Source organism: Lagenorhynchus albirostris, chromosome 18 (genome assembly GCF_949774975.1).
Source record: "Lagenorhynchus albirostris chromosome 18, mLagAlb1.1, whole genome shotgun sequence".
NCBI lineage: Eukaryota > Metazoa > Chordata > Mammalia > Artiodactyla > Delphinidae > Lagenorhynchus > Lagenorhynchus albirostris.
The window spans coordinates 68,755,100-68,782,146 of NC_083112.1; the positions used below are offsets into that span (position 1 = coordinate 68,755,100).

Here is a 27,047-nt window from a genome sequence, read left to right on the forward strand (position 1 = left end):
ATTTTGCTTTGGTCTATAAGAACAACCTCAAGTCTTGGGAAAAACTTGTTTTTGCCCTGTGGATGTGTCAGAAACGTCTGCTTCAGGTAGTTTCCAAGTGTTACTTAGTAATCTATGATCCAAAAACCCTGTTAAGGTGCTCCAACTATTTGAAAACTACACGTTCCATATTTTTATAGGCGTATATTCAGATTAATTCCACCTGCCTCTTATTTGGATTTCTGGCAGCTAGGAACTTTTTAAAGGAATTTGTGTTTTTAAAAAGAAATGCGAAAAATTAAATTTTCTTTCCTGATTCAAGAGTTCTTCTGTACTTTTAAGAGATCCTGTTCATGGGCAGAAAGGAGAGGTTTCAAAGGAACCTCATCTCCATATGGTTTTACTCGATAATCCTTTATCCAGCATCTTCGACCCTCATTCCTTTGCTTTCTTGCCTGTGGCTACATTTCTATCTCTGCATCAATTAGCACAGTGATTTATACAACAAGCAAGCAGTTTAGAGGTAATGGTACACAATTAACATCTCATTCCACCATAAAGGGTATGCTAAATACCCCAGTCATTGCTTTCTCTGCCTGGAATTGAAATAAGTGTTTGTCCTAATTCATATGCTATCTGATGTGAAGTGGGCCTGCTTTGTACTGCACTACACCATTAATCTAATTATAGATAGCTGCAAATGAAGTGCTGTCTGAGCCGGGAGATTGAAGAAAATAGCCTTTTGTCATTTAGCATGACTCTGTGAAGCAGGATCACACTTTACAGGGCAGTACTGCAAAATGGAGATCTCAATAATATTGCTGCCTGTTGCATCTTTTCTAATTACAACAGCATTGTAAACACAACTGGGTGCTGATATAAATAGAGCTGTAGATATGCTGTCATGTGGGTTGTCGGAGAAAGTCCTCCGAGTGCTGCTGGATTAAATGATGCATCCTTGATTGACAGCTACCTTGAGACCGTACCGATGGAGCTGTCACAGCGTTATGCTAACAGGCCGGCCCGGTGACTGTGGCGGTGCCAGGCGCTCTAACTGCTGTCTCTTCATTCCCCCTTCTTCGCCTGGGTGCACCTCCAGCAGGACAGCGCCAGCTTCAATTCTGTGTGCTTTCAGTATTGTTTCATGAACATTTTTGTTGGTTTGGTTTTGTAGGGCCTGATGCTGAATGAAGTAGAGGGGGAATGTATTTTGCCTGGCTTGGAACCCTCGCTTTGTTCTTCTGCCAGTGTTAATTATGTATCCCACGAAGACTGTAGGAAAGGAAAACAAGGTTGAATTACAGTTCTAATCCCACCTAAATGCTTTATATCTTGTGGGGTTGGTTTTTTTTTTTCCTATTTTTCTGAAACACCGATGTTTTCAAAGATGCATGCTCATTTTTGCATCTAGTCATTTCTGTCACTTTAAAAACATTGACAGTTTACCTCTGGCTCAGAGTTAGGAAAGTAGACTTTTAGAGGAGCATTTGAGTGTTAGCTCACTGCCATGCGGTGGAAATGAAGACACAGCTTAAGGGTTGGAGACCCTTGGGGCAGAAGGTGTAAAACTTTGAATGAGAAGAGATCCTTGTATTTGAAGAAAGGTTTTTGCCACCTTACTTAGTGAAGGTCGATGTACAGTCTAAGGCCAGTGCTTCAGGATGTTAAGGTAATTGATGAAAAGTAATTGACAGTGCAGCTTCATCATTTATCCTTGAGTCCGTGTCGGCTGAGCGGACCCACAGGCGATGTGAAAAAGCATGAGCAGTGCATCAGCTGTGTGCTCCTCATCGTGGGGAGAATGACGTAGGGAAGAAAACTGGAGCTGAGCCTACTTTGCGAGGAAAGACAGGAGAGGCTCTGAAATCACGACTGAAAAAATGCATAAACAAACTGGACGCACTCCTCTGGGAGGGGCCCCCAGACCCCTGAGTCTCACAAGCACGTGAGCACGTGGGATGTGTTACACCGCTGGTAGATCTGGAGGCCTTGGGGAGAAGTAGGGATTTAAGCCCCATGAGGAGATGCATGTGCTAAACTAACACGGACACCAGCAGGACGGTGTGTCGTGTGACCATCTGAGGGCAGCGTGTCCACCATGAGGGCTCTTTGCTGCCCCAGGGCACCGAGTGGGGTGTGTGCAGGGCACGGCTGGGCATGCCCACTGGCAGGATGTTTTCGTTAACCAAGTCTGGTTAAAAAGCCATCTCTCCCCCCAAAACCAGGACTGGCCCTCTCCTCCGCCAGCAGCCGCCCGGCTCTGCCCCCCACCTTTTCCCTGTGGTCAGGTTCCCTGTTAAGAGCTGTATGTTCATTTTTGTAACAGTTCCATTGTGTTCCTTTTAATTGTCCATCTCTTATAGTTTTCTTCCTGATCCTTTTTACGTCTGGTATGATTTTTCTCTCTTTCTTTTGAACTTTTTGGGAGAAATTTTCTTGTTAGACATGGTTTTACATTGCAGACACCACAAAATTAATTTGCTTAGAAGCCGGGCCTGGGGTTATTTGATAGCTAGGTTATTAGGTAAGGCCTCTCTCCCGCCTGTTGGTGCCCTGTGGGTCGGGGAGCTGGAGCCCGGGAGCACCTGCTTACATTGCGAGGTGTGTTTTCAAGAATTTAATCATTTGACTGTGGTTTGGAGAGCACCTCCCTACACCCCCGGGGTGAGGTTCCATCCTCATGAGCCCGGGAGCAGCTCAGCTTCCGGCCCCACCAGCAAGCAGGCTCGAACCCTGATTGCTGACATCTCTCCAGACCTTGCAGAGGGAGTACCTCTGGCTTCTGCCAGGATTGTGCTTCTCTGTCCCGTCAACGAGCCTTTAACATCTTGGCCTCCCACCCCCAAAACATCGAGTTGGTGGTCTCTCTGCTTGAAAACAATAACAACAACAACTGAAAATCAAAACTCTCAGGAAAGTTCTAAGGAGCCCATGAGGAATATTCAAATACTTAACATAAAATCAAAGCCTGCACAGGTCACGGGGCATTTTCCTGAAATCTCTCACCCCGTTGGCTACTCTGCCCGTGCCCCCTAAGAATTCAGAGGAACCAATAAATAGCAGTTTTGATCATAAGCTCTGAAAGCCCTAGTGTACATTCTTAAATGACTTCTTTTCTGAGGCATCGAAAAGCTTTTACGGTTCTCACCAGGCAGTTCATTCTGATGGGCCCATATGCTGCTCTCCGCTCAGCTCCCATCCTGGCCTGCGCCCCGTGCCCCGCTGCACCGCCAGCCAAGGGGTTGTTTCCAGAAGCCGTGTTTGTGTGGGCACGCTGAAGGTCAGGGCAACATCAAAGGTAGTCTTAAAAAGAGAACCTTCTCTCTGCCGCCGCTTTTTATATTCAGAAAGGTCATGTCTCAGCCAACTATGTGCAACAGGGCCTCTCCTGAGGCACTTACGCCGTTGTTATTTTTTACTTGTGATTACAATAAGTCGCTTATCCCCCAAACAGATTTAAGAACAATAAACAAATACAAAAGGAAAAGGAACATCTCATCAATAACAAAGGCTGCATCTGAAGGCATTGAGTTTTGTGACTCTTTTACATCTCTTTCCAAGCAAAGCAGGAGTCCTACAGAGAAAGGAATCCAAAGATATGAAAATTATAAAAATAGTAAAAGGATCCAGTTTGAGTCAGGATCTTGTCATTTCTGGGGAGACATGGAGCTTGGGACAGTCTTAGCATTTTATTTCTATTAAGGCTCGTTTGTGATATAGCTAAAATTAGTTTTTAAGGGTATATATCCACGGTGGTGAAATGTGATAAGTCATATTGTCCTCAGTGTAGAAAGATACTTTCCCTGAGTTCACATTTTGAAGTCAAATTGTGCGAAAAACAAGAAGAAAAAAGATCTGTACGCTCCGGGGAAAACCAGCCAACTGGGCCCAATGCTGAGCAGTCACGAGGAGGAGCTGCACAGGGTGGTGCCAGCCAGGAAAGTAACTTTTTTTTGTTGACCTCGATGCTTCTAGTGATGTTGGATTTTCTTCTCCAAGGCAGACAGAGCACAGATACTGAAACTGTGCAATTTGGTACGATTATATTCTCCCCTCTCCCTGTAGCCCCCCTCCCATAGATTTAATGAAGGACTCTGAGGTACAATTCGTCGTTGATAAATAGCCCCTCTGCCTAGAATGTTTATTAGACTGACAGCAGAATGCACTCTCCTTGCTTTTTTCCCTCACCACTTATGACTCAGATGAATCTTAATAGGAGCAAAAAGCTTTTATTTGCACTGTAATTTCACTTAAGGATCATATCCTTCCGAAACTGGCAGACACTTACTTGTACGTCTTGATTGCAAAACACACTCAGGAGTAAAGAAACATGCAAAAGATGTTATTATTCAACCTGTCACAGTGTCGCAAACCTGCTTGGAACTGAGGCCATCGAAGCTCTTCTGTGGACCCTCCCGCCATGCCTTTTGAAACCAGGCCCCGTAGAGAGCACACTTAAGAGATTTCATCGCCCCTGGACAGAGTTAAGGGTGATTCCATTTTGCTTGTGCCTCCCTGCCATCACGATGCCCACAGGAGGCTTTGAGTTACAGCAGCTTTTTCCGAACAAAATGGAGCTGCCTGGATACTGCATCTGTCTTCCCCCAGGGAAATGCACTTTGGTAGAAATTTGAAAATCTTCAGGTGGTGGTTCCAACTTCACCAAGTAACACTTCCTCCAGCCATGTTATTTTATTTCTATTTGAACAGAGCAAACTGTGGCTCATGTGTTTATTCACAGAGATCTAGGATTTTTCCCGCCAGGCAGAAATTCCCTTTATTAGAAATGTTCTGTTTGACTGAACTGCCTTTAACGTACCCCTCATTATTTGAGAGCCACCTACAAAATGTGCCATTAAAGTACTGGGCTGTGCAGATCTTTTTTTTTTTTCTTTAATTTATTTGTATTTTTTAAATTAATTTATTTTTGCCTGCGTTGGGTCTTTGCTGTGTGCGGGCTTTCTCTAGTCGCGGCGAGCGGGGGCTTCCCATTGCGGTGGCTTCTCTTTGTTGCGGAGTAGGGGCTCTAGTCGTGCGGGCTTCAGTAGTTGTGGTGCGTGGGCTCAGTAGTTGTGGCTCGCGGGCTCTAGAGCGCAGGCTCAGTAGTTGTTGGCGCATGGGCCTAGTTGCTCCGCGGCATGTGGGATCTTCCCAGACCAGGGCTCGAACCCGTGTCCCCTGCGTTGGTAGGCGGATTCTTAACCACTGTGCCACCAGGGAAGCCCTGCAGATCGTGTTTCTGTCAGTGGTTTTAAAATCTAGAATTATTGCCTCTTAGTGCAGAGGATATTCACATTATATTTCATCTCTATCAACTATAACCATCTTGTTACATTGGAAAGAGCACGTAGTGTTGTGCCTAAAAAGAAAAGCTAACTTTTTCGATCGTGAACATAACATTTTATGCCCCTGGAAAAAATGTGTGTTTTTAAATATTATTTTGCCCAAAATGAACACCAAAAACCCTTTGTCTTAACTTACTGATACATAAGTCCAGCCACTGTCTTGGGGGGAGCAGGCAGTTTGACACGGCTGTCTGCTGCCACCTACCGGTGTTTTATGGCAGCACCCCTTTCTCCCGTGGGCTGGCCCAGCTGTGGAATTTGTGTCGATTGGGATAACTTTGTAAGTGGTGAAGGGAATACAAAGAAATTCTCACTGTTTTCTTTATAAAGTTTTGAGGTGTTTTTTTTTAAAAGATACAGGGTGATTACTATTTATCATTAATTAATTACCAGAGTAGTTCTACTTCCAAGAAATTTCTTAAACAACCAGCTCACAACATATGGCAGGAACAAACTAATATATTTTGCTTTTGTGTACAATTATGAAAAACCACTTGACTTGAGAGATGGTGTAATTTAAAAGCTAAAAACTGATTTTGAATGATTGCTACATTTGAGGAAAAGTTCATCATTTAATCTCACTTTCTTTTCCCTTTAAGTACAAGGTGCATATCCTAACCAAACTTGCCGCAGAATTGAACAAATTTATGCTGGAAAAAGCGGCTGAGGACACAAGCAGTATTCTGCGCTCCCCAATGCCTGGCATGGTGGTGGCCGTCTCTGTCAAGCCTGGGGACCTGGTAAGGACCGTACTTCTGTGTGTGTCTGTGTGTGTGTGTCTCGGGGCTGTTGCAGGCTGAAGCAGGATCTCGTTCTTGAGTCATACGACCCCACAAAACAGCAGAGGAGCTTTTGTGCATTCTTTGTCCAACAGTTTCACATCTGAATTAGGTTAGTAACAATATCTCTGAGTGCCTCTCCTCCCAAATGACCGGGGACTGGAACAGAAATAAGGCCAGATTCATTGTTTTTTTGGCAAATTTAGTGTTTCAGGAAGCGTTTCATTTAAAATTTCTGTTTACTCTTTAGCTCTCTGTGGTTTAAGCATCCTTAGAGAAGTCATGCCAAGAAATGATCCCCCGATGGGGGAATTTTTTGCACATATTCTGGAATAAATAGGAAGGGTACTAAGGAAAGTTAATTCCGTAATCTGTATAGTACCAGAGCACTTCCGAAATAAAATTTAGGATCACAGTTTGAATTTTTTCATCTTGACCTTGTGACATCAACGCACAAATCAAAGCTATGTTAATATTTCCTCACATGTTCAGTCTCAAGGTAGCATGCTATGGACAAAAGGATACATTCACTGTAGCAGCACATAGAAATCTATTGATCAGCAGCAAAAGTAAATAGAAGACAAAGATGCAACCAGAAGGTTTCTAGGGAGCGCTTAAGTCCCCACATTTTTGTTTATGTGCCGGAAGATAACATCCAAACATGATGGTCTTTAATGGATGATACGGTGATTCCATTTTGTATTTCAATTATGTCACAGGAGTTTATATATTTTCCTATAAAGATTACATTAAAACTGCCTCTGTATTTCTTTATTAACGTAAGTAAAATAACGTTGAGGAAAACTCATGTAGTTGGTTGGCATTAGCTTCTAGAAAAGTACTTACAGTAGATGAACATTAAAAAAAAATGATCAGTTTCAGCTGTTTAAATGATTAGCCCTGAAACTGATATGTAAAGTTGGAAAACTGACTCAACAGTTGCTTTACCTGATGATATAGAAATGGAACAACTACCAGCTTTTCTAGAAGAGCATAAAAGAGGTTCAGGAGCTGTGAATTGTTAGGCTTTGAAAGCATTGACATTGCTGGAAGAAAACACTCATTAACACGCTAGTGTTAAGGATTTGGGAGAGGCGATGCTTAATGAAGATTCTGTGTTGAGTGTCGGGGAGGGGTTTGTCTTGTATCTGTTGGTTCTGAAGGATTAGGGCCCTGAGAAGACAGCCCCTTGGCCTTGACGTTAAGAGTGTCTACACTCACTACATTACCAGAGCAGTCAGGACAGTCTCCTGGTGACTAGAAGTGTAGGTTGGTAAACAGCGGGAGGGGTTCTTGTTGTTGTTTCCATTTTCCTCCTTAGGCTTATTCTGGAAGCCACAGAGGCTGTGTGCAGCCATCCTGAGCTTGTCAGGCCTAACTGTGTGGCTTTAATTATAAAATCACATTTGTGCTTGGAAAAAGAAAAATACACATTTCACTGAAATCCTCACTTTTCTAACACCTGAGTCAGACAGAACCTGAGAGGAGGGAGGAGGAGGGGGTGGCAGCCCCTGCTGGGAGCCTGCTAGGGGGGCAGTTCAGGCTGTCAGCTCCCCTCCCCAGAGAGCAGGGGGCCTGCAGCCTCCTTGTTGCCAGCAGCTGCTCCAGATACCAGAAGGGCTTAGCTTTCGTACTTTCCATTTCCTGCTTAAGAAGTTAACGTGGGAAAGGCAGGGCTTTTGGTGGAATGGAGCAGTGTGGTGTTAGTCTCGGTTCGTGGGGGGAGCTCAGATACTGGAAACCACCACTGATAATTAAACGTGGGTATTCAAGACTGGTTTGGTTTGAGAAGGAACTGGGGCCTCTATTTTATGTATTTCTCTAAAGTCAGAGCACACCGTGGGGGGTTGGGGGGTGGGTTGCTGAACCGCCTCCTGGTCTCCGGGTCCCCTTACTTGTAAATAAATGCTCTGCACACGCATGTGCCTGGGCTGGTCACGGAAGGCCTGCTTTCATTCTTCTCTTTAGCTTCCAGTGCCACTTTTGGTCCTGGCAGAACTTCCTTCCATATTCTGTACCATTGTGTTTTGATAAGACAGTATTTTCCCTTGAGTTATTATTTGTGAAAAGTGTCCCAAACTGCTAATAGCTAAACCAAAAGCAGGGGGTGGGATGTTTGATCGTCGGCTCTTATAACAACTTCTAGAGTTAAATCTGCCTTGTGTAATTAAAACAGTCGAAAATTTCCTTGGACCTAAGGCACGGCACATACTTGAGGCCTTTATAAGAAAATAACACTTGTAGCTTTTAAGTTTTGCGGTTGAAGATTATTTTAACACTGTAGGGCGTGTTGTCTTGTCCTTAGCAATAACACTAGCTGAGCCAGGTTCCACTCTTATCAGTAGGAAGATAACGGAATCAGTCATCTCTGTATTTTCAAGGAAAACAAGGACCAAAAACACAGCTAAGGGCTTACAAGTATTCTATTTTTCTTTGTAATGTTATTTTTTATAGCTTAAATCCCAGTTGTCTGTAATTTTTATATTTAGCATAAGTAAAGCTTGACAAATCTTACAATGGTGAGCCTGGCAATAACCTGCTCCACAAAAGTGTCATAGACAATAAAGGACAGATCTGCTCTGCGAAGTAAACGGCGTTAACAGAGCTTAAGCAGCTCAGGACGAAATCATCCGAGGTGGCCATTTGGAAGCGGTCAGAGAGCTTTGTGGGGAGAGGTCCCCCTCCCTCTCAGCTCAGAAGCTGGGTTTTACTCTAAGTGCTTGTTTCAAGTTCACCCAGCAAACGTCGCTAGTACTTTTTCAGTGTCCGTTGCCTGCTATTTAACATTAAATATGGTAGGAAAATCATTTCTGAAATGATTGTATAATAACCTTTTTGAGTATGTCGGGAGGGGATGCCAGTTCATAAGCAGTAAAATGCATACAAGCACGCAAACCAGAAAGAAATGACGTTGGAGTGGATTGAGAACATCTAGAATCACACATGTAATTGAGGAAACAGTTGCCAAGAATGGCTTTTATATGCCTTTCCTATGTGCCTTTTTTGTCTGCCTTCTGAAAATATGTTTACAATAACTGATTTTCATTTCAGTTTGAAAAATACCTATTTTTCTGTACATTTAATAATATAAACCAGGGGCACTTCTATAATCAAAGTTAGCATTTAAAAAATAACTTGTATTAAGTTTTTAAACTTCTATCTTTATGATTCCTTGAACAAAAATATTAAAAATATATATTCTTTCAGAATAATGCTGAATACATTTTTTCCCCAGCATTAGACTTACAGCTGCCGAGTTTGTGGCACAATTTTCGTTTTGACTTTGATATCAGAAACAAAACAAAAAATAAAAATGAGGCAACCCGTGGGGATATTTTAATATTGCTTTTAATTAAGATGGTTTCTAGTTACGTTTAGATTCTGCAGTCATCTCAGCTTTGCATCAGAAATATTCATCTTATTTAATAACATCACAGATTAAGTGAGACATGAACCAGAAGCAGGCTGAATACCCGCTTACATTTCCTTCTTTCTTAATTATTATATTGTGAGTTATTAGTTTGTAGGACCAGGTAAAATAACAGATGGATATTAAGTACCTGTTGCTGCTTTTCCTTACCTCTTAGTCTGTTTGATATTAGTAAGACAGAATTTGGAGTATTTGTGCGGGGCTAAGATGAGGAAGATCCGCTTGATGACGGAATTGACCTTTAGCAGCAGAAGGGTAATTAATTAGCTGTTTGAGATTGCTGTTCTCATGAACAATGTCTTAGGCAAAAGTGGTATATACTATAAAAGTGCACCAAGGAGAACAGAAACTGTGTAATGATTTCTGGGAGAACCACCCAGATTGCGCCCTGATTGATATTCCTCCGTGCATGTGCTCCTTTGGGGAGAGGCCTCCAGGCAGGGGGACACCACCGCTTTGGAGACACAGGTGCCCTGTTTCAGAGAACGATATTCACACCTGCCCTTTGTCCCTAAACCATATGTAACTGAGCTTACAGCTGATGTAGGGGAGATTGAGAATAAACTTGGCATGAGACCTTCCTTTTCATTTCTGGAAGAAGCAGGATTTGAAGCCTCCCTTGGCCTTACGTCTTCCCCATGGGAAGGGCCGGGTGGGGGCTTCCTGACGTGCTTGTCTGGCAGCGACCCGTGGGCTTCACGCGGCCCAGTATCGGTAGCTGCATCTTTCCCTGGCAGAGGTCCTGGCTCGGCTGTTTGATAGATTTTCCAGTTTCTGGATGCCTTGATTTACACTCGTGAAGTAATTGCAGTGATTAAATTTCCATATTTTATAGCCGTGGTTATTCAAATGGTTTACTTGACAAGTTGCCAGTTTTTCACCTATATACCTCAGATTGTATTCGAAAGCAGGTATATAGCTTCATGCATTCATTATGTAACATTTTTAAACTTTAAGTTATGAAAATTACAAACATACAGAAAGTTGTAGAGAATAATACAAGTACTCATATGCTCTCTGCTCACGTTTACCACATTTGCTTCAGATTTTATTTCACGATAAAACATTGCTTATACGGTGAACTTGCCCCGTGGCCTCTCCCCAGGAGAAATCCTGTCCTGCTCTCTTCAGAGGTAATGGCTATCCTGAATTTGGCCTTTTTATCTTTTCCAGATGACATTTATTTTTGAATGTTATGATTAATTTTTGTTGGTGGTAACAGTTTGGGAATTTTTACAGTTTAACTTAATGATAATTATCAATATAAGATAAAATATTTTTGTAGATCAATCAGTAAATATTGTAGACAAGTCTTCTACAAGTTTGGCATTTGATTTTGTTTTTCAAGGGAGGATCTACTTGGAATTAGAGGGTATGTTATCTTTGTTTTAAACACTGTTGAAGATGATAGTCCCCAACCTTAACAAGATTCAAAATATCTCCTCTCACCTTTTTGCTAAAAAAAAAAAAAAAAATTAACAAATTAAAAAAAAATCATTATTTCACTGAGTCCTTTAAAGCAGCCTACTTCACAGAGGTGGAGGATCCAGACTGATTTGTTAAAAGTACTATAAATGACATCAACTTGAACTGGTTCTCTTTGTACCTTAGAGGTTCTGGCTCCAGTTTTGAGCTAACTTAGAGGGTGGTAGGGAGTAGTAATTTTCTTCATTTTAAGGAATTTTCGGGAAAACTGGGCTCGTTGTATACTGGCCGCCTCTCTGTGTTCTGTCCCCAGCCTCTGGGCTCCTGCTCTGACGCCCAGGCACATCCAGGGAGGAAGCCCCAGCAGCACCCTCCCAAGTGAGTCGCTGGTGATCAGACCCGTTCAGGGAGGCCTTACACCGCAGATAAGGGGCTTGGCAGCGTTTCTGTCACCTGCCCTCTCTTTTCTTTGTAATTCAATGATGGTTCCTTCCAACACTGCTTACATACTGCCCTGTTCCCCGGGGTCTCTTCTCCCACCCTCTTTACGCGAAGATCTTGGGATGGGAACATATGTTTCTTCTTCAGGAAATATCAGGGGATATTAACCAGCCTATCTTACCGGCTCAGAAAGAGGAAGTTATTATACTCAGATCCTCACAGTGCCTGTTTTTTGTTTTTTTTTTTTTTTGCTGTACGCGGGCCTCTCACTGTTGTGGCCTCTCCCGTTGCAGAGCACAGGCTCCGGACGTGCAGGCTCAGCGGCCATGGCTCACGGGCCCAGCCGCTCCGCGGCATGTGGGATCTTCCCGGACCGGGGCACGAACCCGTGTCCCCTGCATCGGCAGGCGGACTCTCAACCACTGTGCCACCAGGGAAGCCCCTCGCAGTGCCTTTTAACCAAATCTGAGATGCCTTTTCCTTGTGGCTGTTAACTGCGTCTTTCTTCAGATCTAAGGGCCTTAAAATGCATTGCATTCAGGCACCTGTATTCTAAGTAGCACAGCCTTAAAAAACGTAATTGAAGGATTTTCACTTTTGTGGAGTCGGCAGCAGGGTTGATATTGATCCCTGCTTTCGGGTGGCGGGTGCAGCAGAAGGGGAGACTGCGGCGGGCCGCTGCGCCCTCCAAGCCTTCTGTCTAATCTGGCAGAAAACACAGAATATAGGACAACAAAAGGAGGCTCCTTTTTCCATAAAAATTCTTCCTCCCACCCACCCCTCTTCCCCAAAAAAGGGGACTTAATTTTTCAGCTGCACACAGTGATTTGGTGCTCACTCTTGCATTGAAACAGTTGCTGTCTGAACAGGCAGGAAACAGTTCTCTTTTAATTGCTGAAATCATTCGGAAGTGCTTCATGCCCGGCTTCTATACAGCAGATGCTGTGCATTAATTGGCCTGTGTAGAAGTGACCCAGGGTTCCTTGCAGTGGGCCCAATTTTAGGCAGAGGGTTTAAATAGCTTATTTATTATTTTGTATAATCTGGCGTACATTATGTGCTCCTGCACGTGTCGTATTTCATGGTCTGCAGTTTCTAATGTCATGTGGGTTTCAAAACCTGTGTTTCTCTGGTAATGTACTAGCAGCAGGTAAGCTCAAAATACCATCCATCAGGAGCTAATTTTTTATCCAGATACTCCAATGACTGATGAACCTGTCTTTTGTATGAATGTTTAGCACAGTAGAAAGCCATATGCCACTGGCACAGTTTCCTATGCATCCTTTACAGTTGCTAGAGAGTAGGCTTACGGGGGAAAAACCCTCCACGCCGTTTATGGCCTCTTTCCTATATCTAAAGGATAATACCTTTAAAACAGCCCTGGTTGTGGACGACAAAAGAGGGTTAGGGACTGTCTTGGAGGAAATCTGACTCCCATAATCATTTTCTTTATCAGAAATATGACTGCACACTCTTAATAGGGAACCTTGTTTTGTTCCTCCCCGTCTGTTCAAAACAGACCTTAGCCCATTAGAAGGGCCTCCCTTGTGTGGGAAGACCACAGCTGTTACTGTAAATCTCATCCCGTCACTGTATCACCCCCATTTTGTGGCTCTGAAGGATGAAATTGAGAAATGGAATACTGTGCAGTCATCCTTTACATCTCCAATTTTAGGCCTTTGCCATCATTTTCATGCTTTTATTCCAAATCAAATAACATTAGTGAGCTACACTACCTTCTGATGAATATCTGGTCCTGAGCACAGCTTTCAAGTCTGTACTTTGGGGACTTCCTTTTATGTTTGGTGGAGATCTTTCTCCCCCCTTCTCTTCTCTTTCTCTTCATGCACCTTCTTGGGGCTTTCTTCATGCATTTGCAGTTTGAACTATACAAGTTGCCAAATGTGTCCCAGCCTTAGCATGTTGTCCCAGAGGGACATGTGCTGGAGAAGGTTCTGTGTCTTTTAATCTCTGGGGAAGGAGTAAAGCAAACTTGGTAGAGGATATTGGGGGCTTTAATCAGAAATAAGAAGCGGTTTAAATCATTAGCACAACAAAGCAGACTATAAGCTTGAAGATAAAAGTCTCTGGGGAAAGAGTCCTCTGAAAATAAATGGAACTTGATAGATTTCCATATCATTTATAACTTCCCTTAATTACACTTGGAAGACTTGCCAGTAAAACTGGAAAATTGGCAGCCTGTATCCATCAGAGCCATTTTGCCGACCGTGGCAAGCAGCTGGCTTTACTGGATTTTATTTCCCATCACTCACAATTAATCATCAGCTGGAGATGTCTGAAACTCTGCAGCACAGAGCTGTGCCGGGTGACATTCAGGCCTCCCAAGCATGCTAAAATCTGCTGAGTAAATGGGCTGAGGTTTCTCCCCAGCTTACTCATTTTGGGGCAAGGCAGGCTCCCGCTTAATGAGTGCGCTCTGATAATCAGATGCGAATGTGAACCTTGACCCCATGTCAAAGGAGAGGACGCAGTAAGCCGGATGAAAGATACAGGATTCAGACCTCCAAACTTTACACCAATTAGACAGGGAGCGGAGAAGTACATCAGGCTGAGTAGGTTTATCAAAGAGACTTGCGAGGCTTGTGACCATTCTGTAAGCCCGATGTTGGAGACATCCTGTCACAATCATTAAGTCGTTAGGCAGTGATTCACCAGAGTGTTGGGGAAGTGTGCGCCCACAAACCCTGCAGTGGCTGCATCCCGCGTGCGTGCTGTCCGAGGGAGACTTGGCCGTGGAGGCGCCCTCTCTGCTCACCCAGTTAATGTCCCCACTTTCTGAGCACACGGGGGCATCCAGGCGGTGTTTCCAGTGCCTTCCGGAGCTCGGGGAGGGCAGGGGAGGGTGCAGGCACCTCTGGACAAGGAGGCTTCCAGATTGTTGAGGTGAGAGGCCTGTGTCATTTTGTCTGGGTTATTGTTGGAACTGCGGCCCAGCAGGTTGGTGGAGCAGCCCCCAGTTACAGCCCCGTCTGTGTTCTTTGACGTACAGTTTGTACTGTATTTGCTTCCCTGACTTGGGTTTTTGAGGGATGAAATAGCTTGAATTTAGGTCAAGTTCACGTGTGTATATGTGTTTGCGTGCGTGCACGTATAACATGTTTCTGCTGACGGAAATGTGTCTCACTATTTGGTGGAACATCAAGGATCAACTTCCAAGAGTTCTTTCTCTTTTAGGAACGAATGAGCAAAAACAAACCACAAAGCAGATTGCTGTGAGTGAACGGAGAAAGAGAAAAATGAATTACTTAAATTTCCACCAAATAATATGAGACCAGCAGAAACAGGGAAAGAAACTAGGGAGAGGAAACAGGAAAGAAAAGGACGACAGAGCCGTGAGGATGGTTCCAGATTCAGGGCAGCCGGCGCTGCCCGTCTGGCAGCAGATTGGCACTTCCAATCCGCAGGCACCTTCTCTGAAGCCCTTTTAATCACATTGCCAGAGTGACACCATCTGAGAGAAGGGGGTGTTTTACCTGGGAGACTTGCCCACGTCTCCCAGGATTGTCTCCGGCTAAATCAGAGGTTTTGTTTTTCTGATGGATGATTGGGGACCGACCACTCGCAGTTGCCTGCAAGTCACCTCTTTGCAGATCACCCTCGCCACGAGCACGCAGAGCTGCCAGGAAAGGCGGTCAGTGGACAGCGACAGTGGAGCCCCAGAAACTTCACGTCCATCTCCCACTGCTCCCAGGCTCTCGGGCCCTGCTCTCACTCACCTCCAGCCTGGCCAGCTCGAGCCTGGAGTGGGGCTGTGGCCCGGGGCCCGGCCATCCTTCTGCGAGTTTCTTATGGACATCATTGTCAGTTTGGTCTCCACCCCCTTAGTGACCACTGGAAATCTCCCAGCTTCATTTGTTTCTTTTTCATAGTCGCGTTAACTGCGAATTCACTGAATCCCACAGAGCATTCTGGCCAGCGGCGCTGAGCAGTGGGCCGAGCAGCTGCAGGAGAGCAAGCTCACGCCCGCCCGAGAGAAGCCCGTGGGGCTGGGGCTGGTCCTGGTCAGACGGGCCCTGGGCGCTCAGACACCAGCACAGGAAGCCCGGCTGGGGCAGGGGGCGAGGCGAATGCACGCAGCCGCCCACTGCAGGCACTGGTCCATCGGGGAGGAAGGAGTTCCCAGAGCCGATCAGTGATTGTTGGATGGAATTTCCGTGGCTGGATATCAGATCCATTTCCCAGAAAGCCACGGGCCCTGATGCCGGGATGCCCCGTCTCTGAGTGGGGATGCTGCTGCGTGAGGCCAGCTCTGGACCCTCAGCCTCTGCCTGAGAGCCGTGTCCCGGGCCCGCCAGCATTTTGTGTGTGGAGTTACTCAGCAGGCGCTACTTCTGGGGACGTGCCCTCCTCCCATCTTGTCTGGTCCCTGCCTGCCTGCCTTTGAAAAAGGGAGAAAAAGGCTCGGAAATGACGCCTTGAGGGCTGGCTGTTCTGACACCCCAACTGGGACCCGCGTTGCCCTGGAGCCTCCCTCACTGCTCTCCCTCTGCGTGTTGAAGAGCAACCCTAGCAAGTTAGTTCTCCGCTCTCTGGAATGCAGGTGCCAGGTGACGGTGAGTCACAAAGGGCCGCGAGCACGGCGTGTGTGCCCAGCCCTCCAGCGCAGTGTCGCCTCCGTGCCAGCACCAAAGCTTTGGCATCCCCTCTCCTCCTATATTTCTGTGCCAGGAAAAAGCAGCCCACCACCTGATCAGCAGAGGAGAGGAACGCATAGGGCTCAGGCGGCCCCGATGCCAGCGAGACAGCTTGTGCCCCACGGGGGGCCGGGAGGGGGGCTTGGAGATCATCTGGGGATTTCAGGAAAGAACATTCTCCAGGCACTTCTGCAACGCTGGATGAGCACAAGGGTCCAGGAGCCCCACGCCAGGATGCCTACCAGCACCCCACACAGCCGGTGCCCCAGGAAATTCAGCTCGCCCATTTCAAAGACTTCAAGGCCCTTTTCACAAAGATGGGAGAAAAATGCAAGCCCAGTTCCTTGGTGCTTACCCATCAAGGGCAGAGAAAGGAGAATAGATACAAGGGCCTTTAGTCACAGCTGACTCCTGGGTGGGAGTCCCAGGTTTAACCCCAGGGGATTTATACCCAGCTGTGCCTGGATTTCCCTCACCCAAGAAGGCAAACAGCTGAGCACGAAGCTTGAGCCAGTGCCCCTGGGAGCTACCGGCCTCCTTGCAAGGAATGGGTGGAGCTCCAGAAATCACTCCCTGAAGGCGCTTTCTGGGAGCCACCCGGTTGTCAGTCCTTGGCATGCCATGCAAAGGCTGGGAGAGCGGTCCCCATGGCCCGGGTGCTTGGATGTTGTTCCCGGCCCCCCAGGGCTACGGACAGAAACTCCATTTTTTGCTAACAGCTTTACTGAGATAAAACTTCACAATACAATACAATCACCCCTTTAACGCGTGCACTTCAGTGGTTTTTGTCTGTTCACAGGATTGTGCAACCATTGCCACAGTCAATCCTAGAGCACTTCATCACCCCCGCAGAACCTCTGCACCCACCCGCAAGCACTCCCCCTTCCCCTCCGCCCCTGGAAGCCACAGATCTTTCTGTCCGTAGAGACGTGCTAATCCTGGACATTTCACGTAAGTGGAAGGCATTCCATTTCTGCCACAGCTCTGTGGCAGAGGCAGATTCAGAGATTCCCAGGAGAGGCCCCGCAAGCAGCACCCAAAGCCTCCAATATCAGGGATGTTTTTCTAACAAGGACTTGATGATAGAAGGAATGGCCTTTCTCTGCGGTCCCCGAAGATGTACTTGGAATACGAAGTATTAGAGGCTATTGCTGCTGTTTGGATTATATTTCAGAGCATTTGACAAAAAGATTCTCTTAATGGCCTCACTCTTGAACATTCTTGCAAAATTCAAATGCTCTTAAAACTTCTGTCCACTTTTTGTTCATTTTCCAGGTAGCAGAAGGTCAGGAAATTTGTGTGATTGAAGCCATGAAGATGCAGAACAGTATGACAGCTGGGAAAACTGGCAAGGTATGTCCCCGAGGTCCCCCCAGCCCAGGCCGCTGTGACAGGAAGCAGAACCTCCACCTTGGAATCTTGGACAGTTGGGGCCTGAGGGGGACGGCGGACGGGGTCTCTCCCAGCCTCTCCCTCTTGCGGACGAGGGCGCTGCAATCGGGGCTCCCTGTGTTCTGCATTCACGTGACCTGCAGGCCTTCTAGGAGAGTCTGTGTGACATCCAGGGAGTCAAAGAACAACTGTTCTTCACCTTAATGTCTTTCGAATTAAGGGGTCTTTAATTTTTAATGTTTACATCTGTCTTAGAGGCAGTTAGTTATCTGAGACTTAGGTGACACAGCAGGAAATGGTTTTAGAGATTGCAAAAATTAATGCAACTCGGGGCTTCCCTGGTGGCACAGTGGTTGAGAAGTCGCCTGCCGATGCAGGGGACACGGGTTCGTGCCCCGGTCCGGGAAGATCCCACATGCCGTGGAGCGGCTGGGCCCGTGAGCCATGGCCGCTGAGCCTGCGCGTCCGGAGCCTGTGCTCCGCAACGGGAGAGGCCACAACAGGGAGAGGGCCGTGTACCGCAAAAAAAAAAAAAGTTCATGCAACTTTTCAAGGTAATTTCTCCACAAAGAGAACAATTCACTTTTAGATCAAGATGAGCTGAAAGGGGGACTTCCCTCGTGGTCCAGTGGGTAAGACTCTGTGTTCCCAGTGCGGGAGGCCCGGGTTCGATCCCCGGTTGGGGAACTAGATCCTGCTTGCATGCCGCAACTAAGAGTCCGCATGCTGCAACTAAAGATCCCGCATACCACAACGAAGAACCGGCACAGTCAAAAATAAGTAAATGAGTAATAAATTTTTTTTTTTTTTTTTTTTTTTGCGGTACGCGGGCCTCTCACTGCTGTGGCCTCTCCCGTTGCGGAGCACAGGCTCCGGACGCGCAGGCTCAGCGGCCATAGCTCACGGGACCAGCCGCTCCGCGGCATGTGGGATCTTCCCGGACCGGGGCACGAACCCGTGTCCCCTGCATCAGCAGGCGGACTCTCAACCACTGCGCCACCAGGGAATCCCTGGGTAATAAATTAAAAAAAAAAAAAAAAAGCTGAAAGACCCACATCCACGCGTGGGACCTAACGATTTAGGGAGGAAAAAAAGATGTATTAGTACTGACATCTGTTAAGAGTAAAACTTCTTAAATGAATTTTCTCATTGAAGAAAATAGAAAAGTCTTTTTAAGCAATAACTTCATTATTCTTGCTGCGACTAGAAAGGCACCACTTGTAGCAGAACGATCCTTTTCTGAAGGATGGTTTGGTTTGAAAGTACCACACAGTGGAGCGAGTAGAGACAGGGCAGGTCAGGTGGGGTGGGGACAGCAGTGTAGGTTGGCTGTGTCCTGCACTGTGGCCATGCCTGGAAGGCGCGATTGAGCCTTGGGGACAGTGGGTGTCCTGGCAGAAGGTACTGTCAGCTGCCAGTGAAGTCTGCGTCAGAGAGACACAGCCTCCAGTTGCCTGCCCCAAAGGAAATGAAACCGATGTTCAGAGAACAGGCCGAGGGGGACGCCCCAGTCCAGCCCCAGCCAGGAGGGCAGAGGCCCAGCGTGTGACCAGGATGGAGGGGCATCAGACGGCTGCACCCATTCTCCTCGGGGTTTGGGAGAGGAGATTGGCATGCTCTGCAGCTTCGGGGGAATCCTGCTTTTCATACCTGATGACCCTTTAAGAAATGAACAAAGTGTTGGTTTCTGCTCTTGTAAAAATTGTTGTTTGTCCCTTGGGGTTAGTCAGCATTTACGCTGCATTACTGTCATGAGCTTTCCCCTCTGTGACGAGCACTTGGCCTCGTTTGGGGGCCCAGAATATACGTCAGATGCACCAGCGGCCCGTGTGCTGGACTGAGGCACTGACGCCAAAGTGAACATGGCCTTAGCTCCCTCCCCGTCTGCGTGGTCTATGTCCTCGGGGCCTGGGTCTCCTGGGGAGGCCCTGGTGCTGTCAGGGTGGTGATGGGCTCTGGGTGAACTTGCACGTTGGCCCTGCCCCACAGGGCAGGGAGGACCGGGCCCCTGAGCCTGGGGCTGGCAGTTTTTGCTTTGAGAGGCCAGTTCTCCTCCCGGGGGCCTGTTCACAGTGGAGGAAGCAGGTCCTCCACTCTGGAATCGCAGCATCATGACAAATACATCCTGTAAAAACACCGGCGGCTTCAGATCATAAAAAGCGGCCACTTCAGTGCAAATAGCTCCTGTGGAATGAGGCCTTTCAAGTGTCACTGCACAGCTTCTCTTGGTCCCGAGAGACCCCGGGCTGGAACTCGAGGGGAGAAGGCCCTTCTCGCTGCTGCTGGCTCATGGCAGAGACGCGGGGACACAGGCCAGGACACCCAACCCCACGTCTCTCCACTTTTCCTGTTTGCCACTTGCCCAGACGGCCAGTTAACTTCCAACCCATCATCATTCATCTTCATGCCCCAGCAAGAACTTCCAAGTCAAATGACTGTCTCTAGTTTTAAAAGTGAACACAAATTTGGGAAAGCAAAAGTTGACTAAAATCGGGAGAAATCAGTGGAGTGAAAGGGCACGGAGGCAGCGTCACGGGAGCCCAGTGCCTGCCCCACGTCGCACCGCCAAGAGCAGCGCTTGTTCTCTGAGGAATTTCATTTCCCTTCAGAAGGAGGCTTCTGGTCAGGCTAGGGAATTTCTCCTGTTAATTAGTACCTGTTTTGACTCCTGTATAATTGCGAATGGGTTTGTCTGTTTAACACTAAGTACACCATTAACTCTCCCGGGTGTGGAGACTCATCCAGCATAATCACTGCCAGCTGAGACCCCCGAGGGCACCCTGTGCAAAGGACAGCACAGATGCCCTGCGACCAGCAGCTTTTAGGACCGACAAAGATAAGGAGGGGAAGGTGGCGACTCACAGCCCACGGCGGCAGCGAGGACGTCGCTGTGCTCGAGGTCCCCTATGATGGACGCCCTACCTCCGAATGTTCTGTCTGCTCCAAAGCCCGCCAGGCTCTCCCTTCATGTCCAGAAATGGATGACGAGATTGCTTCTTCCTGGTCTAGTTAATAATTCTTACCCTCCTCCCCCCTTTTTTTTTTAATTCAAGGTGAAATCGGTGCATTGTAAAGCTGGAGACACAGTTGGAGAAGGAGATCTGCTAGTGGAACTGGAATGAAGTATTTATAGCCTTTCAGTCATCACCCGATTTAATTAGCCATTCGTATTATTGTTATTTCACACTCAATTTATTCAAGCGTTTTGCAGGAACACCCCTGTGTAGCAGATTTTACATGGTCATATTTATTCCACATATAGTCAAGACCAACATTCTGCCAAAAAATCACCAATGGAAATTTTTATTGATATATAAATACTTGTACATAAGATTTGTACTTCTGGGCTTCCCTGGCAGCGCAGTGGTTGAGAGTCTGCCTGCCGATGCAGGGGACGCAGGTTCGTGCCCCAGTCTGGGAAGGTCCCACATGCCGCGGAGCGTCTGGGCCCGTGAGCCATGGCCACTGAGCCTGCGCGTCCGGAGCCTGTGCTCCGCAGCGGGAGAGGCCACGACAGTGAGAGGCCCGCGTACCGCTAAAAAAAAAACAAAAAAAAAAGATTTGTACTTCTGCTGTGAGATTTCCTAGTGTCAAAATTAAATCAATAAAACTGAACATTTGTCTAAATATTAGTTTGCCCTTTTTTTGAATGAAGACAATATACATAAGAGGCTGTGGGCTGTGCCAGTAGACTTTAAATACTAGTGTTTCATCAGGATCCTTTTTAAAAATTTATATAAATCCCAGTTCTTGGCCCTCAGTTTCGTTGTTAGCATTTGCCACTTTGTAACCTGATTACCTGCTTCATCCTGCTTGAGGACCTAACTCCTGCTTCTGGTCGTTCATAACCTCCCGAAGCCCAGACAGCGCAGATGATGGTCCTGGAAATCCCTCCTGTGTGGCTCTAACGGTGAGTGTGGACCCCGAGTCCCCAGGGGCGACCCCCTTCCCCGTCCCAGGGCACCGGTGCGGGTACCACTCGGGGCTCCCCTGGCCCAGTGGTGGTGGGCGGGGCTGCCACAACATCAGCTGACACCCATACTCGCCTTTCTGTGTTTTTGTGAAGCAAGTTTCCAATTAAGAAAAAAGGGCTAAAAATCACGGTCATGCTTTTGTGGCAGATGCAGTTACAGATCACAGTCTACCATTAAGTTGAAGAGAGTGAGCTCTCCCAGTGGAGAACGAGCTTAACTCGGAACCAGCCGCTGCGTTTTCACCTGGCTCTGAAATTCGCAGAATACATTTCGTACTTTGCTGGTAAGGAAGTAGAGGCAGAGTCCTACGCTGATTTGACTCTAACCCTGACAGATTATCAGATGGAGGTGGGTAGTAATTGGTACTTCGTGCCTTGCTAAAATTATTTTAGGTGCTGTTTGTATTTGGAAGCGAAGCTTTCTGTCAGGCCTGAAAAACAAATTACTAATGTGTTGGTTCTTCTCCAAAAGGCCCGCCCCCAAACGCTGCTCACTTGTGGGGGCAGGGACGGCGCCTTGCCCTGCGCTCCCGTGAGCTTCCGTCTGAAACTGGGCTGTTCAGCTGCTCTGCCAGCAAGTGGGCGCTTGCTATTTTGCTAGATGAGAATGAAAAGAACCTTCTACCAAATAAGGAGACTTAAAAAGAGGGCCAACAATAGCACCAATGCTTTTATATTTGATTTCCCAAAACATCTAGTTTAACCTTAAATGATCTTTAATAATCTCTGTAATAAGCCTGATCTGAAAATTATGAAGAATGATGTTATATATATTCAGAAGTACTCTAAAATACAGCGTGTTTTTCTTGAGGTTCTTTTATTACATTGAGACGTCTAAAATCAACTTTAAAAAAATTTCTCAGTGCTACAGGTCAGACAGAACTGATAGAGCAGGGCTGTTAAAATCTAGCTGCCACACAAAGTCTTTATATTCATTTTAAATGTTATCTTCAAACTAAAGCAAAGCAAAGGAAAAAACAAAAAACACCAACATAATAAAAGCATGACATGAGTTTTCAAAATGTCATTTAGGGGAATTAAAATTCTGAGTTTTTCTCATCCAGTACGTTCAAGCCCATGATGCTCTTTAAGCAGCAAGCAATAAAGCAGCATCAGCAAGACAGATTTCAGGAAACAATCTTGTTATTAGTCATGTCAAAATTATTTGGGAAATCGGCTGCCCCACCCCCCCACCCCCCATAGAGATTTATAAATGTTTGTTTCAAAGGGTGTTCTCGGGCTTTTGCATTCAGTGAGTGCGGACCAGTGAGGCCATCTTCCAACCACCAGGCTCTCGGTCCTCGGGCGGCCGTTCCCCTCGCACTTCTCATCTGCTTTCCCGCGGACTATAGCGAAGCCCGTGCTCCCCCTGTGAGTCGTAATCGTCGTGGTACGGGAGGTGGACCCACTCGGGCGGGTAGGTGGCCGTGCTGTACACGAAGCACTGTAGGGTCCCGCCCGCCCCCTCAACAGCGACTGTCACCCGGGTGCGCTGGTACATGTCCGGGCAGCCTTCGAACTCGTCCAGAAAGCGCAGCATCTGCTCGTCCACGGCGTAGACCTCCCCAGCCACTCGGCGCCCCTGGCCCGGCAGGTTCAGCAGCCACGGGATGTTGCGCTGCCCCGCGATCACCAGCGGGTACGGCTCGACCGTGCGACCCCAGCCCCGGAAGGCCGCGCGACCGTGGGCGCTCTCCAGCAGGACCCGGTGGTTGGGCTGGCCCGTCTTCAGGGTCCCGTACACGAACACGTGGGCCATGCAGCCGGGAGCTGCGAGCGAGCGAGGACGGACGCACAGGTCCCACGCGGCGGGGAAACGGGTGGCCTCGCCCCGGGCCTCCACTCCCGACCAGACGACACCCTTCCCAGGCAGGGTTCCAGGAAGAGCGACTCGTGTCAGATGAGGCAGCCCGTCGTGGCGGCAAGCCCTGTAGAAGTGCGGTTTTGTAGAGCAGTTAGTTTTCAGTCTCTTTAAGAGGACTTTAAACAGTAAATATTACAGAAAAGTAAAAATAACGATAAGCAAATAGAAACATATATATATATACACACACACACACGTGTATATTTATATACATGAATAATCACCTGTCATCGGCTACCAAAGAGAATTCCGGTTTCAGCACTAAATTTACATTCTGGCCCTGGCAAGACGCAGCAAAACGTTAGCTGCACCTTTCTGTGTTCCTTCCTTCTTCAAGGTCCTAGAGGGTGACACTGCCTCCCTGTGACTCAGCCCAGTGACCGACCATGTCTCCAGTGAGAGAGAAGGTAAATATTTTCCCCCCTTCCTGGGTCTGGGCCACAGATTATTACATAACCGACCAAAGTGATTTGTGTAAAAGTGACTCAAACAAAAATGGAAACGAAAAGTTAAATGTATGGGCCCCTCTTCCAAGCCTGGCATCTAGCTGCCCCGCTTGCCCCCAGCCCTTCAGACACCGAGGGACATGGCCCCGGTGTGCCAAGCGGGCTCTGCCGCCAGTCACATGGCCAAGTGGCCCTTGGAGAAGTCACACTTAACTCACAGGACTCGACTTTCTTCCCAGCAAACACGGGCTGGTCTGGGGGTCTGGGCCTCGCCCCACCTCCTCAGGGCGTCCAGGGAGGATGGGTGGTGCCCACAGGCCATCACAGCTGCCCACTCGGGCCGACCCTTCCTCTCTGCCGCCTCGGTCTCAGCCGCCAGCCTTCAGCAGGACAGAGACGGGATGGGAGCTCTCGTTGTAGTGACTGACAGCAGAGGAAGGGCAGATCGGAGTGGTGAGGCTTAAGCGGCGGCTGCCCAGGTATGCAAGTCAAGCTGTGAATGAGGAGAGCCTGGACTCGGAGGTGCAGGGGCCGAGGAGGCGGCAGGCCCACTGCTGCTGCGGGAGGGCGTGCCTGGGAGGATGGAGAGATGGAGCGGGGGGCCTAGGGCGGGCGGGAGCCCAGCCAGCCCCGCCTTCCCTCTCCCACACTTGCATCCGCCTTCCAGCATGTTCTGGCAGTAACAACTCCAGGTCAAAGTGGGATGCACGGCTCCCACCCTCGCCGGGACCGTCCCCCAGAACCCTGGTGGGCCCGCTGCCTGGTCCCTCCGGCCTGTCCCCGTGCAGCCCCCAGGGGCCTGGCCGCACACTCTCCAGGGCTCAGCCTGTTGGGGCCTGTGGCCGTGAGCCCTTGCCTCCCTTTCCAGGTGACACCCTCCCTGAGCGGCACCCACCACAGCCCTCCATCACCCTGGTTGGCTCTCTTCGTGGCGCATGTTCTCTAAACCACTGCTTGCCTTGTTCGCTACCAGAACGTGAAGAGTTGAGAGCTCAGCGAAACGGCCCAGTCCCTCAAGGCCGAGTCTCGGGTTGGTGAGGACTGAGGCCACACAGCTGGGCCGGGGCCAGACCAGTTGACACTGGAGGTATCACATTGCTCGTCACTCCTGATCGCTGGTGCTCTCGTGTCCCCGCCCTTTGATTAGATTTTAAAGCAACACGTGTCCGTAAGATAAAGTCAAATAACTTCACAAGGAAACTAAAATCCCTACCCATTCCCACTCCCTTGAAGAGACCTGTTTAAGCCCCTGAACTGTTGTTGCATTTGGTATTTGTCTCCACGTTGTTGGTTATACCGCTGCTTCCCGATGTTTTAAATTGTCTGCCTTCCTACCCAAAGCAGGTGAGCACAGTGGTTTAAAGCACAGACTTTAGAACCAACTTCCCTGGGTTGAAATCCTGGCTCTGCCACTTATTAGCTGTGTGACTTTAGGCAAACAACTTAACCTCTCTGTGCCCCGGCTTCCTGGACTGTCAGAGGAGGCAGACAGCCACCTGCCTGGAGGACTGCTGTGGTGGTGCAGGAGTTGACACCCGGGGCCGGTCCCGCCCACTCGGTAAGGCTGCGTCAGACTTTCCTGCTATAGAGCCTGGCGCCTGCCTCTCGCCCCACATTCCTCCAATAGGCTCACATCACAATTTTTGGTCAAATCCATATTCAGTTCAGCATTAAGACTATGTAGACACTGTTCTCAGATAAGGCACATAGTGTACTATGATTAATTTCCTTTCTTGGACTTCTTGTTTTTTTTGGAATTGAAAATTACTTCGGCCTTTTTTCCTTTTTTGCGCTTTGCTCCAGTTCCTCTGACAGCCTCCGGCCTCATGTTTTCTGAAGGCACCTGAGGAACCCTTTCGGCCCTGACCCCCCGCGGCTTCCATTCCTCCCGGGAGCTGTGGCTCCCGGCGGCCTCCCTGCTCCAGCCTGGTCTGCAGTGCATCCCACGCTTCTCCCAGAGCCCTGTCCCTGCGTCCCACGGCCCCTTCTTGGTTGACTCCCTCATTTTACTGAAGCTTGTTCTTTCCCAACCTCACTTAACAGTGTAACTAGGTGAGATTTCTCACTGCTTTCTTCCAGAATTTTGAAGTCGTTTCTTCCTTGTCTTCTGATGCTCCCGTTCATGCTGAGACATCCAGGGCCATTGGGACCCACAACCACTTGTACGGGACTCAGGTTCTTCTCTGGAGGCTCCTAGGGGCTTCTTTTCGCCCTTGGATTGTGAGGTTCTATAATAAGGAGTCTCCATGTGGGATTTTTTCATTCATTGTGCCAGAAACTTCCATCTGAAGACTCATTATCTTGGGTCCTAGGAATTTTCTTCCCTCTCCTTCCTTCCTGTTCTCTTTCTGGGTCTCCAGAACTCAGATGTTGCATATCCCGGATTAATCTCCCACTTTTCTTTTTGTAGTCTGTTATCTTCCAGCACTTCTATTATTTTGAAAAATATTTTTGCCACCATATTTATTTCCAAGATCTTTTTCCTGTTCCCTCATTTCGTCAGCATCCAGTTCTTTCTCAGCATAATCCCATCTCTCCTCATCATGAATTTGGAGGGGCTTTAAGTTTATCTTTCCCAGTATTGCCTCTACTTCTCCTAAATTCCTCTCTTCTCCTTGTTTTATGTTTCTTTAAGAGGTTTTCTTCAAGCATCTCAGTATCCTTGGCTGGCCTTTCACGTGGAAAGTGGGACACCATGCAGGAAGCTGTGTGTGAGGGGGAGCCTGTCTACTGGCCGGCCTGGCGTGAGGGCTGGATAATGGAATCCACAGGAACGTGGACTCCTCTCCCTCCCCGTCTTTCTTTAGGGTGCCCCTCGCCTGCACCCTTGGCTGGGCCTGGTCCTCCCGACACCAGACTTCCCGCTAAGCTTCTCCTGACAGTAACCCACCCTTGCCCTGCTGGGCAGAGGGACGGTCGGGGTCTCTGCTTCCCAATCAAACGGCCCCCTCCTCCTTTTCCACCCCTCACCCCGCCCTCACACGACTACAGGGCAGCAGTGGGAGCTTCCCTGGCGTCCGGGGCACTGCTGGCGGGCTCCCCAGCAGGGATTTAGGTTTCCGGTGTCTCGAGGCTGCTGAGTCAGCCAGCACTCATCTCTCTATCTATCTTCCAGAATCTCGTTGCCCTCTCCCATCTGTTGTCTTCATGGGTCACGGGGAGTGGCCTTTAGGGACAGAGCGGGGATAAAGGAGCCTGTTCCTCGCACCACTGCACCACCGGGCCTTCCCTCACGGGGCCCCGGCTCGGCCACTGTGTCCTTCTGGAGGCTCGACGTGGGACAGGAAGCAGCAGTGCCTCAGGAGCTGCTTGCTTAGA

General features: G+C 48.1%; 2 protein-coding genes across 10 annotated transcripts in view; one reads left to right on the forward strand and one right to left on the reverse strand.

The window, feature by feature from the left end:
* Nucleotides 1-21,073, forward strand: part of PCCA (propionyl-CoA carboxylase subunit alpha) — a 354,456-nt gene extending 333,383 nt beyond the window's left edge. Inside the window, exons 22-24 of the mRNA XM_060128689.1 lie at nt 5,924-6,064; nt 17,330-17,407; nt 20,500-21,073. Coding sequence (XP_059984672.1) covers nt 5,924-6,064; nt 17,330-17,407; nt 20,500-20,568 — 288 coding nt within the window. The 3' untranslated portion in view covers nt 20,569-21,073. The remainder of the gene's footprint in view (nt 1-5,923; nt 6,065-17,329; nt 17,408-20,499) is intronic.
* A 1,144-nt stretch (nt 21,074-22,217) lies between these two features.
* The window catches only part of GGACT (gamma-glutamylamine cyclotransferase), a 54,132-nt gene continuing 49,302 nt past the window's right edge, over nt 22,218-27,047 (reverse strand). For 6 of the 9 annotated variants that reach the window (XM_060128694.1, XM_060128693.1, XM_060128690.1 and 3 more), the window contains one exon: nt 22,218-23,347. In XM_060128694.1, the coding sequence (XP_059984677.1) occupies nt 22,747-23,178 (432 nt within the window). In that variant the 5' untranslated portion in view covers nt 23,179-23,347 and the 3' untranslated portion in view covers nt 22,218-22,746. Of the gene's footprint in view, nt 23,348-23,507; nt 24,867-27,047 lie in introns of all 9 variants that reach the window. The other 3 variants (XM_060128698.1, XM_060128697.1, XM_060128692.1) reach the window with 3 other exon arrangements.